Below are 20,757 nucleotides of genomic sequence, written 5' to 3'. Positions count from 1 at the left end.
TGTATGACTTCACAAAGCATGGAATGCAAGTCATGTGAACTACTTTTATCTATAGAAAGATATAGTGTGTGTATATATATATATATATATATATATATATATATACACACACACACACACACGTGCGTACGTATGTATGTACACAATATATCACAAATGTTTTGTGAATTTTTTTGCGATGGAAAGCAAAGTTTCTTGGTGGAGTACAAAATATATGCGAGAGAACGCAAAACCATTGACTTATTATTTTTCCTCCCATTTCATATTTTTTCCACCACCATCTGTACAAACTCCGTACAAACCCAATGGTTGGGTTTCAAATTTGAATTACAAATTTTAAAGCAGCGGTTGGGTTTTATTTGACCCAAACATGGGTTGAGACAACCCAGCATTTTTAGAGTGTATGTTTAGAGTGTATGTATGTGTATGAAGCTAAGTGTTGAGCTTCCTTAGATACCGTCTGACTTATAGGCCAATAACACCTGTAGGAAGTTCTACAGAGAGCAGGAGATGAATCTCCGCCTGAATTTCCTAACACACTGTCTACTAGAATGCATCACATCTGCTAAGGAGGCGGTTGACTGGTGTTGGGTCGGATGATAAAGGAGTCTGGATGATGTATCAGGGTGGGATGGATAAGCCAGACTCCAGTAACAATGAGAGGATGGTCCTGTCTCTATCCGGACGGGTGGGTTTTCATAGACGGGGGACAAGAGGACAAGAGAAGGGGTCAAGGTGAGATCGATGTCCTGTCCATGGGAAGACAACATACAAATTATTTACAGTCGTTGTGTTAGACACATCCCTCATAATGACAGAGATAACAGACTCCACTATTAAACCACAAAGCTCTTCCACAAACTGAAGTGTCAAGACTGGGATGACAAGGTGTACGTCTGTGATTTTCTCACCAAATAAAATCCTCTCTACCACTGGACATGCTTTTCACTTTGGTTGTTCTTTTACAAGCTGTGAGTACTGCACAGGCCATAGGTAAGCATTTCTTGTTTTGCACTGCTTATTATTATTAATATAATGTGCTTATTACTTGAGCTTGATTCTAAAGGATGCCATTTTTTATTGCATTGATATAACCACATTTTTCTGAAGGACATGTGAGTGATGCTTGTGCAAAAGTCATGACCATCATGATAGAGTGTTGTGGGTGGTTGCTAGGGTGTTGCAATGCAGTTGCTAAGGTGTTCTGAGTTGTTTCACTGTGTTGCTATGTGGTTGCTAGGAGGTATTATCTTATACTGGTCCATCCCCAAGTCTTTATGATTTTCTGGTCTCTAAGGTTCAGATAACTCCTTCAATAAAAATCATAAATTGAAAGTATCGTACTGTAGTTATTGAGTTATGTTCAATATGAGCAACAGTAATAATGATGTTTTCCTTGACAAAAACATTTAATAACAATGTGAAAGATATGGCTGACTAACATTGAATGGGTTAATTTCCTCACACATGACATCTAAATTAGTTTACACTTTATTTTAAGGTGACATTGTTACAGTGTAATGAATAAATAAGAACTGAGGGTAACACTTTATTTTACAGTGTCCCTGTTACTCACATTACATGTAGTTACTATAGTAATAACTATAAATTATGCACAGTTACATGCAACTAACCCTACAACAAACCTAATCCTAACCCTACCCTTTGTGTGCTATCTGGGTTAATTGCTTGTGATTATGCCTAATTTACTGTTATTACTGTAGTAAGTATGTAACTTGTTTAACTATGTCACCTTAAAATAAAGTGTTATGTAATTATTGAAGTGTAGCTGTAAAGATAAAGATATTTTAAAAGATTTAAAGATTTTTTTTCTCTCGATCAGTAGAGTTAAAAGGAGTAAATACTTTTGCCTCAGTTAATATTCTATTCTATTCAAATTTTTAATCGGTAACACTTTATTTTAAGGTGACGTAATTAATAGTACTAATTTGAGGTAGTACAATGTAACTACGTCACCTTAAAATAAAGTGTAACGCTTAAATCATCTTTAAGAAATATCCTTAATTTCAGCATTGTTTAATATACCAAAAGATACCCAAGAAATCAGCAATGTTTGAAGTGATAAAGAGCTCTGTGTAAGTGGATATGCAGCAGATGTGAAAGAGGACATGATTTATTATAGCGGTGTCCAGGAATACAGTGTTTACAGCAAACATTCTTGACCTGAACATCCGTTTCTCCTTGACCTCCAGCTGTTCTTGTATCAACTGAACATGCCTAATAGATAACCCTATCTACAGTCTGCCTGTGCTGATAGAAATACACTATTATTTACACTCAAAAAGATTTTGAGAAATTAGTCTTTACTGCTATTTTCTAAGGCAATATTACAATAAACCTCTAACCCTAACTACCAAACTTTGATGCAAGCTTGTTTGTACAACAGGGATGAATGATACCACAAATCAACGGACATGTAATGAGGGGGGTTTCATATCAGAATATCAGAGTGGGGCTCTTTTGCTTCAGGCTAGTAAACAATCTCCTGCAACCATTCTGGACACCCAGAAAACACTCAGAATATACCTTAGTAAACAAAAGGCAATGTCCTGGCATTATGGTGGTCATTTCCTTCAGAAAATGCAAAATTCACATTTAAATCATGTGTGGTGATTTACATCATGTACATACAGTCACATCATGTGTGGAAGGCAAATGTCCACCTACTTGAAGGTGTTCGAGTTTGCACAGAAAGCTCTCTGTTGTGATGATTTGGAGATATGGCCAGGGAGAGTTGATTCTATAATGTATAAACTCCCCATGAACCAGGGAACAGTGTGTTGTTGCCAATTTTTATTTGAACTGAGTTGATAATTTACTGTGGAAAGGATTCTCCCTCTATGCCTCATCAAGCGGCTGACGCTTCCTGACTAATGGTCATTTACACTTTATGCTGCTTCAATTTTCTTCTCCACATGGTCCAGCAGAGCAGCCCAACTTCATATAAAGACCTAACTCATTTGTGGGGAGTGCTATGGAGAGAGCAGCGGTGCAGGGCAGATTATTGATTAGACACCTTTTGAAATCTACCAACCAACTGAAGGAAAATAGTTTTGCACTGACAGATTTTAACAAGCAGTGCAAGCCTTCCTCTGTACAGCTTTAGTCATATTCCTGTGATTAAAAACACATTCCTTGCTTTCCTCAAACCACTTCTGAAAATACCTGCTTAAACCAGCATACATTTCCATGATGGTCCTGAATGGTTAATCCCTGTTATTGTTAGTTGATGGTGGTCTAGCATGTGCAATAAAGCTTAAAAACTTGTAAAGCTTGTCGATCAGCTCGTCTCTTAAGTGAAGCTTGCTGGTTAAGTTATAGGTTAAGTGTGTGATTTCTTGCCTCTCATCAAATAATAAACATAGATTTTTCGGTAACACTTTCTATGTAGACCATGCTTATAATGAATTATAGCTCCATTTATACTTATTTATAAGTAACCATTAATATTTTATACATTTATAAAGACTCATTATGACCTATACTGCATTATAAGAACAATTTTAGTTGCATTTATATTATTTTTTATAATTATAAGTCATGCATTTGAGTTTTCACTGCGCATGCTCATAATCCATTATATACTAATTTATAAGTATTAATAAGTCAGTCATATGGTTCCATGAATGTATTTATAAAGATGCAGCCTGCATTGCTTTAATGTTATTATATTATAGTTGCAATTACTTTTTAGTAACTCAGATTTATTTCTGTCAAATAAGTGAATATGTTTTTATTATTAGCTGTGTTGTGTTCTTATAAATATTTACTGTGAGTGATAATACAGTTACTAAGCTCTATAAATGCATCATTGATGGCTATAAGTAAAGTGAAAACATAGGATGCAATTTTCCTAAAGCAAATGTTAAAAAATCGTGAAGATGTGCTCATCGTACATTTTAAATTGTTTATTTGTAAATGTAACTAATGAACAATAATTCCTGTAATAAAAAAATAAAAAAATAATTAATACAAAGAGTTACAAAACAATATATATTTTTCAATGTTACTGTACATACATTGACAAAAAACTGCAACAATATTTTTTAAGTATAATTCCAAACTGCTATAAGCAATATCATGCATATGGCTGAGGAGATATAGATTTTAACAAATCATAATTACTATTCGTGGCCTCCGATGCAAACATTAGCCATTAAATACATAATTGATAACTAATTGGTACATCAAACAAGGGTCTCTGGAACTATTTTATATTTGATCATTTATAAATCGCTGTATGTTATGAGCATGCACATTGAAAAAGCAAATGCATGACATAAGTAATTATAAAAAATAATATAAATGTAACTATAACTGTTCTTATAATGTAGTATAGGTCTTAATGAGACTTTATAAATAGATTTATAGAATAGTAATACTTATAAATAAGTATAAATGGGGCTATAATTCATTATAAGCATGGACTTGATAGAAAGCGTTACCGATTATTCTGTTAATCGCAATCTTAATTTGAATCTTGATATCAGTTCTTAAAATCACTTACTGGTGAAGTATGCAAATGCTTATTAACACGACCCCGATCTACCTTTGGTCAACAGATTGTCCCCTCCACATGTCTTTCTTATAGTTGTCTCCTGCATATTTTCCTCTCTTCCAGATTAATATGCAGTGTCACCAGTGTGTAACAGATAATCTGTTCTGACCAATTGTTACCTTTCTCTGTCATTGGTCAGCCCTAGATCCCTGCTCAGCGTATATCACTCTGAACGAACCATGGAGGAATACAGACTACCATGTCAACAACTCTGCAGGAGTCCCTCTGTGTGACCGGCATGTGGCGGGGGAATGGTATCGCTTTACAGGGATGGCAGGGGATGCTATGCCAACCTTCTGTATCGATGAGAACCACTGTGGTACCCATGCCCCCATCTGGCTGAATGGCAGTCACCCTCGGCCTAGTGATGGCATTGTTACCCTACATGCTTGTGCTAGCTTCAATAATAATTGCTGTCACTGGACAGCTAGTGTGGACGTAAAGGCCTGTGCTAAGGGTTACTATGTCTACCGCCTACCCCGACCCTCGGTCTGCTTCCACGTCTACTGTGGCCGTAAGTCTTCCTACTGCCTCATTAGGTCTTTCTGACATGTTGGTTAAGAATTGACCTCCATCAGACGGTTTCGTTATGTGTTTCGCCATAGATTTCTATGACATATGCGATGAGGTTGAGTGTAATGGAGCCGACTGCCCTATCGAGCCAGAATGCCGCTGTTCTGAGGGGACGGTTCTAGGCCCTGATGCACAGACATGTCTGGGTGAGTAACAGTGTGGTCCAGGCCTGGGCAAGAGAAATGCTTATAGAGCAGAAGAGTTATATTGCGTTAAGAATTTTGCAGTGATGGGAAAGAGACCACAGGACTGTTGAGAAACAATCCACTGATGTACAAAGGCAGCCAGCAAAATCAATGCCTTTAAAGATAAAAAAAAAGAAAAAGAATAGAGTGCAAATTATCCAGCAATTTTTAGGGTGTCTACATTTTTAAAGGATTTTCTCTTGGTAAAATTAAGGACACAATCTGTTGAAATTTGTCTTGCAGAATTGTTGCTATGGTTACATCTCATAATGAACGCAACTTATGTTCACAAGTCTATCTTTTAAGGATATGCAGTTGTTACAAGAACAGCCAGAGGCCAGGGGTAAATGGATGTTCAAGACCGTAGGGCATTGATGTCCAATCCTGCTTCTGGAGGGCCACTGTCCTGCAGAGTTTAGCTCGATCCCTGATCAAACACATCTAAACCAGCTGATCAAGGTCTTCAGGATTATTCTTAAATTCCAGGCTGATGGGTTGGAGCATGTTAGACCTAAACTCTGCAGGACATTGGCCCTCTAGGAGCAGGACTGGGGAGACCTGTGGTGTAGGGCCAAGTATGCTGACACAATCTGACCCATTTGAAACATTGTTAAAATCTATACTTAAAAAGAAAATGTACTTTAAAGATACTCCAAACTTCCGTTTTTACTTGGGGATTCAAGCCTTAATTTGAAGAGTCAGACTCATCAAATCCTTCCTTCATTTGCATTATGAACACATTGCATGAAGCAGTTCTGCTTCATAAGCTGGTAAGAGAAAGTGTCAACTTTAAATGCTGTATTGAAGGGCAAAGATATAGTAGGACAAAAATGAGTAAATGGAATAAGTGAAAACAATTAGATTTAACTGAATGTGTTCATTAACCTGATTGGATGTAATTAAGGACAGCAAGCCCTCTGTCCCCTCATTGATCTTCTCTGACGGCCTTTTCCGTCAGCATTTAATTACCTTTTTATACGGTGGCCGAGAGGGCTCAACGTACTGCAACTGAAGAAATCACATGCAAATAGAAAAAACACCAGCAAATTAAGAAAACATCCTCATCAGTTTAACAACACATGTGCTGCAACTACTCACAGTGCAACCAAATACAGAAACACACTGCAAATTCTCCAACGCACATACGATCAGGATGTTAAAATAAACTAAACAAAACTCACCTTTCAGGTCATCGACAACAGCACTGACGAGTAGACATTGAACTATAAGCATGTCTCAGCCAAGTTTGTCACTTGTTGGGGTCCCCTGGAAACATTCTGTGCTATTTGGTTGCATTGTGAGTATTTGCAGCACATGTTGTCAAACTGATGAAGATGTTTTCTTAATTTGCTGGAGTTTTTCTAATTGCATGTGCTTTCTTCAATTGTAGCGCATTGAGCCCTCTCAGACACCGTAATTTTACCCTCCACAAACAACTTAACTAATCACTGTCTATTCCAATGCCAGAAGAACATAAATGACTGGCTTTGTTGCAAAACAGTGATCTCCCTAAAGAGGGAGCATGTTAAGGCAGAATTTTGTCGCTCCTGACACAAAGATTGTTCCGATAAAGTATACAAACAAAGTCTAATGTAGCATTGCATGTATCCTTTTTATAGAAGGCAATCCCTTGTGTTCCAAATCAGTCTTTTTCAGTTCGGCATGTAGACAGCAGGGGCAACTAGGTTTTAGAAAAGAGCCACAGCTCCATCTGTTTCTATCCCACATGCAAGTATCTGTTTTAACTGTGATCTGGTGTGTTATGTGTAAGATGTAAACGAATGTGAGAAAGGGAATGGAGGATGTGCAGAAGTATGCATCAACACCAAGGGCTCTCGTCGATGTGAGTGTGGACGAGGTAAAGTGCTGGACGTAGACGGGAGGAGCTGTAAAGGTAAGAACGTGGTAAGACAGAGCATCCTGAATATGGGCAGACTTTCATTTAAGTCATGCATTGTGGCTTTTGTGGTTCTATGTAGAGACTGAAGGATGTGACAATGTGAATGGAGGCTGTAGCCATGGATGCTCCTCAGAGGACGACTCCTATTACTGTCACTGTCCCCGGGGTCTGATGCTGGGAGAGGACAAACAGACCTGTCAGGGTGAGCTGAACCTCTCTCCCTTTTTCTGTCAGGGTTTGTGGACTTCACTTTGACATTTGTTTTGTGTGCAGTCCCTGTGCAGTGTGATCCTAGTTCCATAGAGGTCTCGGTTCCCAAAGACCTGGTTGGAGGACTTGAGCTCTTCCTGTCTAACACTTCCTGCCGTGGCATTTCCAATGGCACTCACATTAACCTCCACTTTAGTCTGAAGACCTGTGGCACTGTGGTCCAGGTAAAAATTATTATGGATCTATCAAGCTTTGATTTGAAAGTCAACGGGAAATCTAGACTGACCCTGTTTACTTCCGTAATGCATATTTCTAGTGTTATTGTACATGATTAAAAAGTTTGCGTTAGTCCAAATAAAAAAAAGTTTGTATTTGTAATCTAATTACATTACCTTTGCAAGTCATGTTACATTCTCCTCTTATCCATCATATTTATGACCTTGAGTGGGGAAAAGTAACGGCAGTAACTTTGTCACATGACTAAAACGGATTCGTTTTTTGGATAACAAAGTAATTTAATGTCGGTGTTGTTAATGCAATAACAGCAAATAAAGCTAGAGTCAATAAAAAAAGCCTTATAGCTATACCGCTCCAGAATGTGAACTTGACCTTTAGCCTCCATATCCTGGTCAAAAAGTCAAGTCAAATTTATTTGTATAGTGCTTTTCCCAATGTGTATCATTTCAAAGTAGCTTTACATACTGTTACAGTATGTCAATAACGCCTTACCATGATTTATCAAAGAGCAAGCTTTAGGGCTAGACCCTAAAAAAAGTCTCCTCAAAAGTACTGTACTTTCAAGTGGTGTTCCTTGAAAAACCACAGCAAGCTCGCATTCAGGTCTGGTTCCATTAATTTTCACATTGCAGCCCTAATGGATAAAATCCCAATGGATAATTTATTTTCCTCATTGTCACATTACTGAGGTAAAATAGATGGCAAACGGTATTACATGTTGACTTATAAAATACTTGATAGTTCTCTGCGAGTGTAGTGGAAAATCCTTTCCCTTTCTCTCTGCTTCAGGTGATTGATGACAAAATCGTTGGCACCAACTTGGTGACAGGGTTGCCCCGGTCTAGTCCCAGCAACAATGGTGATTTGATCGTGCGCACCAGTAAACTACTGCTGCCAATCACGTGCGAATTTCCGCGGCAGTATGAAGTGTCAGATGGATACCTGCCGAGTCTGGGCAAAACAGCGCTGGAGTTAGCGGGACACAGCGAAGGAATATTCCCCTTCAGTTTGGAGCTGTTTAAAAATGCAGAATTTTCTGAACCGTACAACCAACCTCCTCAACTGCGGTTGCGTGACTCGTTGTACTTCGGCGTTGAGCCTCGAGAGCGGGTGGATGGCCTTGCTGCCTTTGTTGAAAGCTGTTTTGCCACACCCAGTCCCAAGGCTGACCAGGCCTTAAAATATTACCTCATCAAAGATGGGTAGGTATTCAGAAGAATTCAAATATGAAGGGATACTGTTCTGTATGCTCACAATACCATACTGTATACTCCATGACTGGTGCTATAAGTCATTTTATTACAAGCCTCTGTGGAATGCTTGATTCTGATTGGTCAATCGCGCCATCCAGTGATATGTTATTCCCAGATAACAACCGCTCAAAACAGAAACACAGGCTCATCCGGGTTACTTAAGTCAGCAGCGCTATACGCTTGCCAGGAACGGTTTTTCTTAGTGGAAGCTTTGCATTTAGCTAATAAAATATAAAAACTCAGTCGAATCAATATTTTGTGTACAGCTATTAAATTATACCATCCAGTATCGTGGACTCGCTCTCTCTTGTTTCATACAAACGCAGCTGCTGCCATTTTGTGACTATTATTTTGTACACTTTTGGATTATGAGATACAAACACTAGGATTTTAAAACAGTTTAATCTGAAATCAATATTTCTTATCTCCATAATTATTTATGTAGTGAAATGCTGTGCGAAATGCGAAATGCTAATAAGTAGTATGACTGTATGTCTTAAATGTCCGTCTAGTTTGAACTTGCTGCGCTAGCAACTGCTTTCTCCACAGAAGCTTTGCGTTTAAAGACCTAATAAAATATTTCAACTCAGATCAATATTTCGTGTCTAATTATTTACTTATGTGGCAAGTAGCAGTGTAATAATGTACATTATCCCTTACTTAGCCATTTTGCTAACTTCAACTAGCCACTGAATTAGATCTCTTCTACCACAAGATCCCTCTCCAAAACCTGAATACTTTAGCAAACCTGACACATAAAAGGCAGAGTATGATGGTGTTTTCTGAATTGCTTAAAAATAATTTTTAGCTGTTTTTTAGAGCCTACGCCTCTCACAGAGCGAGGACACCTGAGTGTTATGTCATATCTATCGGTATAATTTATGTGTGATATTTTGAGTATAGATTGCTTACAGCACCTTTACACAAAGGCAGAGTCTATATTTAGAGACTGTTGTGCTTAATGGCCATATGTTTCCCAGCTGCATTTCAGACGAAACAGTGCGTCAGCTTTCGGCTAAAGACCAGCTCTCCAAACACTACCAGGTCCCGGTCTTCAAGTTCATCGGCAAGGACAACAGAGTGAGTAGGGAACAGGTTCATGCTGGGAAATTCAGCTGTGTCCCATGCATGTGTTTTTGTGTGCTAATGAGGTAGCTCTAATGAGTGTGTGTGAGAATGAGTGGGTCATTAAATCAGTTATTTTATGCGTACTGTGTGTGTTAGGAGGTGTTCCTGCATTGCCGTGTGCTGGTGTGTGGGCAGGCACAAGGGGAATCTCGCTGTACGCAGGGTTGCAGAAAGCGCTTGAGGCGACATCTCTGGACAGACCAGCACCAAGAGCAAGACATTCTGTCCAGCGGACCCATTCGGATACTGCCAGACCCATGAGACCACACACATCTATAACATCTACATAAAGAAAACAACGCCATCTACAGGCTACTTTACCATATTTAAATACATGCATACTGTATATCTACAGTAATCTTACATTTATGAGTAATATAAGGAGCATTTGTTAAAGTCTCATCTCACTTGCTTCCTTCCTCTGACACTATATTAACATAAACATCTTCTACCAGACCAAAAATATGCATTTACTGTAGGCGATGTGTGTGCAATTAACAGTATAAGTCTGAGAATTTCAATAAAGCTGAGGACATGAAACTGAGTGCTGGCATTTTACAATTTTGAATAATTTGCATTTATATTCAATACTGTTTTACTAATGGGGAAAATAAAATGATTTTACAGCCAATAAAGGTATTTTTCACAGTCTGTAGTCACATTGTCTCTCACAGGGCAATAAACATTCCTGTGTAATACTGTTAAACACTGATTCTACATTTAATTACATTTAAAACAAAAAGCCAAATTAAACTATTTTGTTTAGGTTAACCTTTCAGTTTTCAGCATATGATATTCAGACAGTTAAACAATATTATCTAAATAAATATCAATATTTGCATTAGTGAGAAAAAAAAACCCATACTATTTTGATTATGCCAAAACAAAACAACAACTTAAATTTAGTTTGGAACATTGTTTATTAATAGTACAATAAATGTTAAAAAGGTTTCAGCTATTGTGGGACGTTTGTATAGCAATTTCCCTGTTCTCTATATTTTAATGAGCTCTTTATTTAAATCTTTAGCATGAACTTTAACAAATATCTTTTTTTTTATTGTACATATGAAATTGAGACTATATTTTTATGGATATTTTCTTCCTATATAATAAACCCATACACAAGCACACTCACTACAAATTTATGGGACACTTTTACACATGCAATATAAAATCTTTTGTGTTTATTTAACTCAATTGGATCCATTAAGCACCAGGGTTACTGGGTGAACCTCATGATCATGTCAAGAACATGTAATGGTCATATTTCACACCCAAAAGTTAAAAAATCTATTGCTGCAATGCAAAGAAAATAAAGATACATAAATTAAATAATATATGTTTTATTAGTAGTATTTATACAACACACTAGTATGATAAATATTATAATAATATAATAATTAGAATTTAGAATGAAAATATGCCTAATTTCTTCTTTGAATTTTTGTGGTGAAATGTGACCTGGGTGTGTTTTAATGAGATTCATCATAATACTGACCCATTGTGTGGAGTAGTTTAAACCTGTAAAGTGTTTATATGTGTTGAATGTGGTGTGTTTCTGTGGTTTGTAGGTCTTCACAGCTCATCCTTCTCTTCTCCTTCACAATAGCAGGATGCCCTCTGGCCGTTCATGAAGGGCCTGCAGCCCAAAGTCCACACAGTGTTGTACATAGTGTCCGCAAAGGTCTCGCATGCTAGAGAGAGAGAGAGAGAGAGAGAGAAGGGAAAAGCAGTTGAGGGGTTTTGTCCGGTTTGTTACAAATGACAATCCATATTGTGTTTTTATTTCTCTGCACTGTTTGTATTTGATTTCCTATAGTTTAAGATGGGTTTTTTCCCAGCTGGGTCATAATAGATGATCGATCGATCGATCTATCGATCTATCTATCTATCTATCTATCTATCTATCTATCTATCTATCTATCTATCTATCTATCTATCTATCTATCTATCTATCTATCTATCTATCTATCTATCTATCTATCTATCTATCTATCTATCGATCTATCGATCTATCGATCTTTCATCTGTCCATAGAACTTTTGACACTGGAACTTGAAATGGGACGGGTTCTATGGTCCGATGAAACAAAATAGCTTTTTTGGCAGCAAACACTTAAGATGGGTTTGGTGCACACAGGGATAAAAAAGTACCCCATGTGTAAAATGCTGTATCTTTAATGCTGTGGGCCTAATTTTCTGCCAGAGGTCCTGGACATCTTGTTCAGATACATGGCATCATGGATTCGATCAAATACCAACAGATAAAAAATCAAAACCTGACAACCTCTACTAGAAATCTTATAACGGGCCATGTTTGGATCTTCCAACAGGACAGTGATCCAAAAACAAACATCAAAATCAACACAAAAATGGGTCACTGAGCACAAAACCAAGCATCTGCAATGGCCACCCCAGTCCCTGACCTGAACCCTATAGAGCAGGGGTGTCAAACTCAGTTCCTGGAGGGCCACTGTCCTGCAGAGTTTAGCTCCAACCAGCTCCAAAAACACCTGCCTGGAAGTTTCTAGTAATCCTGAAGACCTTGATTAGCTGGATCAGGTGTGTTTAATTAGGGTTGGAGCTAAACTCTGCAAGGTTGTGGCCCTCCAGGAACTGAGTTTGATACCCCTGTTATAGATGATGAGTGGGCTGTACTGAAGAGAAGAAGCGCCAACATGGATCTGGGAATCTGAAGGATCTGCAGAGATTCTGTATGGAGGAATGGTCTCTGATCTCTTGTCAGGTGTTCTCCAAACTCACCAGGCATTATAGGAGAAGACTCAGAACTGTTATCTTGGAAAAAGGTGGTTCCAAAAAGTATTTAATAAAAGGGGGCAAATAATTGTTCCCAATGTGTTTTGGAGAAAAACATGTAGTATTGATACAAATACTTAAGCTAAAATAATGAGTTTTTAATCATTTCTAAGTTTATACTAGTTCAAAACAATCACTGTTTATTTGGATAAATAAAATAATTAATTATTAACTTAATGCCCCAACAGCAGGGGTGCTTTTTACCCCAAATACCAAACTTTTACATATTGTTGCTTTAATTAGCTTGAACAAAACTTGAAAATCATTAACAAGACCTTTGTCTCAAAATATATTCATTAATTTTAGCAATTCTCATTTGCTACTTAAATCTACAACGTTTTAAAAAATATACGCTTATAAAATATTAGATCAAAGTAGCGCAGAATCAACTTTGCATTGCTGCCCGCGATCGCATCAAGGATCAGCCAAAAATCCACGTGCATCTTGAAAAGCAGATGTTTTGAAAAGTGCTGCGGCAAGTTTTTGTGCCATCTAGTGGTTTAGAGGAAAATAATATCAAAGGAGTCTTTAACCCCGTTGTACCCTATATAGTTCAGTCTTCTGAGAAGCTGATTGGTTCTCTTAAAGCCGACTGCTTTGGCCAATCAATCTGTTTGTTCTATCTACAAAACATTTATTTTCGTCCCATACCGGCTCAACTCGCCATGGGAATTTTCCTAGCCCTCCACCCTCCCCAGCACCACCTGCCTAGATCTGCTATAGTGTTCTCCCTACTTTCCTTGCAGCAGCTCACATTCTATTCACTGTATTTATATGCATGTTTCAGCAGTAGCCTTCGCTCGTGTCCATTATAGTCCGTTTTGGATGGATGTTTTTCAATGAGATTGTCACTCTGCATTATGGGATTGGCTTCTGCTTTAGAACTGTTCAGGGACCTTTTGGAATAGCTTCTGTGTCTCAGCTCACGAGGTTTCGTAACAGGGTTGAAGTGTGTGTTGCATGTGAGTATTTCGCACCTTCAACCTTTGACATGAGGCCCAGGCTCTTCTTCAGGTCACCACAGATGCTATGGAGGCACCAGCGGAATTTGGTGTCACAGCGGTACTTGTTAGAGCCACAGGTTTCATAGCAAATGTCTAGCTGGTTACAACATTTGGTCATAGCTGGAACACCCATATCAAACTGTGGAGTAACAGCACATTACACAACATGCGCATTAGAACTTTTACAGTAATAAATAAACCAACTAACTAAAAACAACAATTGGTATTACTGTTGTACTAAAACCAGAGTGATACACTACAGTGCTGTCTATTGAATAAGAGAGGAATATGCAGTATAAGGAAAATAGGTTAAGATTTTAGTTGTACTGTTAACAAACAAACACACACAAGTGCAGACACACAAATAACTTGTTAGTCACAAAAAAAATGGAACAACCTGTACACCCTTTCAATGCCCAACTCAAATTATAATGTGATGTATTTTAAGTCTATACATGTCAAGTCAAGTCAAGTCACATTTATTTATATAGCGCTTTTTACAATACCGATTGTTTCAAAGCAGCTTTACAGAGATAACGGGAAAATAATGCAACAAAGTTTGTTTCCAGAAGAAGATAGCGTTACAGTCCAGCATAAGTAAGTTCAGTGATGTTTCATTATTGTTGTAATAAAGTTATTAATTTAGTTCATTTATATATAAAACTGCTCTGGAGAAAATCGTCATGTCATCGTCCAGCTCAGTTTAGTTCTCATATAATGGTGTCAATGCAGGCAGATCAGTAATATTGTTGAATATTAAATTAAATGTCCCCAACTAAGCAAGCCAAAAGCCAGTAGCAACAAAGGCGAAAAAGGTGACAGTGGCACTGTTGCATCGGTAATAATTATTTACTTTATAAAGTAATTCTATAAAATTTGGCAATTTTACTTGCTTTGCAATGTAAGCAAAAACTGCAAATATACTGTATTATGGTGCTACGCATGTTTGTTTTGTGCCAGGCTTAAAATACATCACAAAATTTCAATATCTAGCAAGGAGTTCCTGCTCCATCTTTGGTGTGAAAAGGATGAAAACTCTTGATTTGGTTATAACCATGGTTATTTAAGGGATGCAACAATGGTGGTTAGACTCGCATCGTAATTCATAATGTTGAAACATAAGACAATTACATTTGTCGCCCATACTAGAGGAGGATACAGATATATTGCCTTTATAATTGCTTTCTAAATGGACATCTTAAACTTTATAATTATGAAAAAAGTCAGAAATTACATTGAGGGCTGTCCATGAGTCTTGTGTGGAACATATTTGACACAAATGCCTTCCTCTTTCCTGACAGCAATCTCATCAGCACTTTGGCTGGATGCCAAACTTAACTGTCCAGAACCTGTTGGATGTTCACTCTCTCTTCAGAGTCCTTGCTATTCTGTCAGGTTTAGGAGGCACATATTTGAAATTTTGTCAGGCCTTTAACTTAATGCTATAACTTAAGGTCTGGTCCACATAGCAACTTATATGGCCAAGAACCACCCAGTTAGAAAGGAAGAGACAGTCTAATTAAGTCTGATGTAAAGTAACCAAACTCAGTTTTTCGAAGTTAGGGGTTTACTTGAAATATATTACCATAATATTAGTTGTGAAAACAGAAACATACTCAGATTTTTTATATCTAGTTTACTTGTTACTAAGTGCCACAAATTATTATTAAATTTTTTTCAGATTTGATGTTTCTCAGCTTCTCTAAAGGCCAACGCTTTATATAAGTCACTGTACTTTGAATCCCAAAGTCATTGATCAGTGACTTGTTTCCATTTAAACAAGCAGGGCCACCTTTATGTTATCAGATACATATTGAACAAAATGATCTAATTTTCTCTTCTGTCTAACTCAAACATGTAAACATTAACAGGTTGATTTTGATGGATCCTTTAATTATAAGTTTGATTGATTTGTTGACCAGTGCACACTTCATAGGCCGGACTCCCACAGGTCATTCATGGAGATGGTTCTTAGCAAAGCTTCAAGGCGGCTGGCCACTGGTTAATGTTAGTAGAGATAAAGGGACACATACACTGTTCGGTACCTGGAAACCAAGAAGTGAGGTGCTACAACCATCAGGTTCTGGCATCTGATAGCCAACACGAGGCTGAGGTGCTTTACCTGAAAAACAAAAATGATACATTAGAATATAGAATATAATTAATAATAAAAAATTATATAATATTGTTAATGATCTTCATTAGAATACATTTCACATAACAGTGGCTTTAAGAATTTTGCTTACAAATCTGATGAAAATCTAAAGCAGATATATGTTGTGTGGACCCATGAGAGCCAATAAAATTAAAGGTTGCAAAAGTTATTATTATTATTTTTTTTTATTTTTTTTTTGCAGTGATGCCATAGAAGAACCATTTTGGGTTCCCTAAAGAACCTTCCAGTAAACAATTCCTAAAATAACCACTTTCTTATTGTGAAGAACATTTAAAGTTTCCTGGATGTGAAAGGTTATTCATGGAACAATAGATGCCAATAAAGAACCTTTATTTTTAAAAGTGTAAAATGAACCTAAAACATTATTATTTTTTGGCTTCACAATGTTTCTTGAGTCGTACACAACTTTGTCAGCTTTTATTAAATAAGGGACAATGCTAAAAGCAGAATCTTAACAAGTAACACCATGTTTTGAATTACAGAGGTCCTAAAACGGAACCCTGGGGAATTCTAATGTCAATAAAATATTTGTGATCAGTTTTGTCCAAAGCAACAAACCACTGTCTAAATAAAGCCAGATTTAAGTCATTATTTTCTCTGTAACAATTTTAATTGCCTGATTAATTACAGAGAAATCTAACATATGTGATAGACATGTATGCATTAATTTATACATGGAGCATTCCAATTGACTGCATGATGCAACAGTATTAAACATTTCCATGTTTGGTATATTCAGAGCATGTTCTTTATCAATGCAAAAGAAGGTGACACTGTCCATGGAATATTAGTTTCATTATAAGATTAGACACTACAACTACTCTATTATCTTAGCTTTAGCATTTAGTCAAGGCTCAATTACCAAATGTGACTTTTGAACCCTCATTAAGTATTATGCAATTATTTAGCTAAAACTGTACATAGGCCGATACTGACAAATTTTACTGTGAGTGAATAAAATACACTCACTGCCCTTCTTAGGTAACATTAAACATTAAAAATATTGAAAATGTGCACTTACTCACATCGCTAATTAGCTCAATGTATGGATTTGTTCTGGCTGCATTAAGTTATATTAATTTGTATTCCATTTACACTTTTTTTTTTTTTTTAACTAAGCAAAGAGTGCAAGTCTGTCATTCTGAAACCAGAAAAGTAATACAAAGGAGTCAAGATATAAAATACATTCTCTTATTCATAGGCATATGAAATATTCTGATTCATCAGTGTGTTCTGTAGAGTGGTGTGATCTACTTGCCCAATGCCACACTGTGTCTTTCAACATGAGGACTTAGGACAGATCAGTGAGGGCATGTTTCAGATGTTTCAGCTTATCAACAAAATGAATTCTGTTTTTCATTAGTATCACACATTAGTTAATATTCAACTCTGATCTTAGCTTTGTAAGCTAAACTAAGTTTTACTAGCTAAACTTAAATGCAGTTCATCCAAACATTAATATGAAAACATTATTTATTCACCTTCTTTACTCTCTTATTTTTAATGAAACACAAAAGGAGAAGTTTTGAAGAATGTACACACTCTTCTTTAACATTCAATGACAGTTCATGGTGAACACATCTATCAAGATCCAAAAAGGACATAGAAGTGTCATAAAAGCAGTCAATATGACCCCTTTTGGAAATCTACAGTCTTGATCACTATGAACAGTCAACATTCTTCAGAACTTCTCTTTTTGTGTTCCACAGAAGATAGAAAGTAATACAAGTTTGGAACAACGTGAGGGTGATGAGTAAATCATTTTAGGGTGAACTGTTTTATTGTTACCGTCTTTGTCAAAAGCATATAGTGTGACACAATCTCAGATCTGAGAAGTGTCATCCGATGTGCACTGAGACGATACTATTTCACTTACCATGTCTACAGCGGTACTGACATACACCATCCCGGCCTCCCATCAGCTCCAGTATAGAGTCAAAATAGCCATTCACTGCCTGGAAACTCCCTCTGATAGAACCGAAGCCCCAGCCTTCATCATCCTCAGATTCTTGTGTGGTACTCTGGGTCTCTGCAGGTTTTCCCTCAAAAGGGGCATCTGCCATCAAGATGTGTTCTGCCTGGTACTCCCCATTAACCAGAACATCTGGGGTATCACCAGCTTGAGCTTCAGGTAAAACAGACCCGTCAGCAGGCGAATCCTCTGCCGCCCCATCAACAGAGGCCTGGATAAGTGTGGCAGCCAAGCTTGTGGAGATACACAGCAGAAGCAACGGCAGCGCACGTGGAAACATGATTTGACAACAGGTCCTTGGAGGTCTGTAGGCTCCAAGGAGAAGGGGAGACAGATAAAGTCAAAGTGCTTAGAGGAAAAGAGTGAGCAGCACAAACAGACACTGTTGATAGTGCTTCGTGGAAGGGACTTTGACCTGTGATTAGATCAAGCAGACAGCAAAGCATTGATTGGTGCTAAGGTTAAAGGTAAGGTCCAATCTCTTGCTGAGGCTTGCTCTCTCAGTGAATTACAGCCACACTAACCCTGTGTAATCGACTCTTGGCTTTCATTATCTGCAGTCCACACTTCACCTGCAATATGATCTCCTGACACACACAGTCATTTTACCTGTCACACACAGTCATTTTATCTATAGAGCTCTCGTGTTTCAACTATTTTTGCTATCGACACACTGTTGGTAATCTTGATTTGGTCATGCGTAATTAGTATGAGCCATGGTGATTGCAGGTATGAAGTAATTTTTTTTCTCTAATTACACTTGAATACACTGTATAACAAACATGGTTTTATTTTCTGGATTCAAATTAATTTGGATCTTTCTTTTTTTTAAAGAATTAAGTCAAAAATGTCAGTGTGATAGTTGTTAATTTAGTCAGAAAAGACATACAGTGTCAGGCTGAAGGAGCGGGCAGAATTTAGATAACATTTTTCAAAAATTATTTATTTATATTTATATTTGGGGATTTTGATTTAGAACCCTAAAAAAAAGTTCATACATTATGTATGTGTGATTGACAAAATCAACATACCAGACAGCAACATAGTGTCGGCCCAGATCCAGCCCACATCTTGTACGCATGCACCAGATGTGGCCCGGATCTGGGCCGGCACTCTTTCCCTGTCTGGGGTACTATGTTAATGTTAATAGTTATTAGAAAGGTGTGTCTGTCATTGAATGTGCAGTTGTTCACAGAGTTTCTTATCATATGGACTGCAATGTCTCTTCCCTGTTCTCTCCAGTCTCTCCCTGTTTACTGAAGTCAGCTGGACCCCGGCCGTATCCAGATCAGATGGTGGACCTGCACCTGGACCCATCCATGACACATCCCTGAAGTGCCAGCCTCATCAGCCCTGTGAAGGCCTCATCGACACGACTAATCTGACTTCTGACCTAATGCTGCCTGGATCATAATCATACACTGTTTGCTCGTTGGCCAGAGGAGAACTGGTCCCAGACTGAGCCTGGTTTCTCCCAAGGTTTTTTCTCCATTCTGTCACCTGATGGAGTTTTGGTTCCTTGCCACTGTTGCTTTGGCTTTTGGCTTGCTTAGTTGGGGACATTTAATATTCAACTATATTATTGATCTGCCTTACTTAGGGTGGACGATGACGCAATTTTCTTCTAGAAACAAACTTTGTTGTATTATTTTCATGTTATCAATGTGAAGCTGCTTTGATACAATCTGTATTGTAAAAAGCACTATATTAATAAAGGTGACTTGACTTGACTTGACAATGTCCCCGATTTCAGATGTGCACTGTGTAGGAACATGTTCTGGTTGATAACCAATAAGTGGAGACGTACAGTTATGAGCTTTCACCTCTATTACTGCAAATAGATTAAAAAAAGAAATAATAATATTTATAGTAAACATGAACACACAACATAGTTAATATATACTTATATAGTGAACATGATGTAATGCATAACTATCATGCACCACAATAGTAATAGTAGTAGTATAATAATAGTAGGGTAAAACGGGGCTAAAGGTAAACCGGGGTAAAAGGCGCATTTGATTTTATTCTCTTTTAAAACACTAGATGGCACAAAAATTCAGTTTAGCACTTCCGCTTTTTATGGTGCACGTGGAAATTTGTTAATGATTTTCAGTTTTGTTCAAGGTAAAAAAAAGTTCAAAACGGAATAATGGCATAACAAAAGAATATGTAAAAGTTTGGTATTTGGGGTAAAAGGCACTTGCCATCTTATACATTTATAGAATTTTTAAACAAACAAACAAACAAACAAACCCTTTTTTATGATTTATTTTCACACAAAATCTGTTGCTCCATCAATGTTCAATAAAAACATATATATTTTGTCTGCAATTATATGGGAGTATTGAAAAGCACATTTTCTTAGGGTGTGCCTTAAGCCCCATTGTACCCTACCATGCAAGTAATTTATTTTGTGTTTAAAATAAGTATCCCCAAAATGGAAGAAAAATCAATGTATGAAAAATTGAGGGTTTTCCTGTTTTCTTAGGGGAACTGCAAAGAACACGTTTTTCCATTCCAATGCTCAATACTTTTCCATTGTTTTTCTAAACGCACTATACGGACGTGTATGACCGCTGCGCTCACGTCTCACTCCTTTTGCAGCATTTTGCACAAGAGCCGCGTTTTTAAGACGTCGTGTCAAGTTAAAAGAATTTCAACTTTTACATGCAGCGCTGTTCATCAATGTTAGTTCAATGTTAGTTCCATAGCCAGTGCAAT

At 37.4% G+C, this 20,757-nt stretch overlaps 2 protein-coding genes across 3 annotated transcripts; one reads left to right on the top strand and one right to left on the bottom strand.

Annotated features, from left to right (window-relative positions):
• The first annotated feature begins 801 nt into the window (after nucleotides 1-801).
• On the top strand, nucleotides 802-11,194 carry oit3 (oncoprotein induced transcript 3). Its single transcript, XM_084093719.1, has 9 exons — nucleotides 802-993; nucleotides 4,719-5,093; nucleotides 5,185-5,298; nucleotides 7,109-7,231; nucleotides 7,317-7,439; nucleotides 7,511-7,671; nucleotides 8,474-8,886; nucleotides 9,918-10,017; nucleotides 10,162-11,194. The coding sequence occupies exons 1-9, from the start codon at nucleotides 939-941 to the stop codon at nucleotides 10,324-10,326; spliced, it is 1,629 nt and encodes a 542-aa protein (XP_083949845.1). The 5' UTR covers nucleotides 802-938; the 3' UTR covers nucleotides 10,327-11,194.
• A 33-nt stretch (nucleotides 11,195-11,227) lies between these two features.
• pla2g12b (phospholipase A2, group XIIB) lies at nucleotides 11,228-18,430 on the bottom strand. 2 transcript variants are annotated; one of them, XM_084093723.1, is made up of 4 exons: nucleotides 17,938-18,430; nucleotides 15,919-16,007; nucleotides 13,859-14,024; nucleotides 11,228-11,759 (listed from the first exon to the last, which is right to left on the bottom strand). In XM_084093723.1, the coding sequence occupies exons 1-4, from the start codon at nucleotides 18,311-18,313 to the stop codon at nucleotides 11,641-11,643; spliced, it is 750 nt and encodes a 249-aa protein (XP_083949849.1). In that variant the 5' UTR covers nucleotides 18,314-18,430; the 3' UTR covers nucleotides 11,228-11,640. The 2 variants fall into 2 exon arrangements, with proteins under 2 accessions (XP_083949849.1, XP_083949850.1); XM_084093724.1 differs by having other exon boundaries at nucleotides 15,931-16,007.
• Between the last annotated feature and the right edge of the window lie 2,327 nt (nucleotides 18,431-20,757).

This window comes from Abramis brama, assembly GCF_963993115.1.
Source record: "Abramis brama genome assembly, chromosome: 19".
Classification (NCBI taxonomy): Eukaryota; Metazoa; Chordata; class Actinopteri; order Cypriniformes; family Leuciscidae; genus Abramis; species Abramis brama.
Note: the sequence above shows the minus strand (reverse complement) of the source record. Positions and strands in the feature narration are given on the sequence as shown.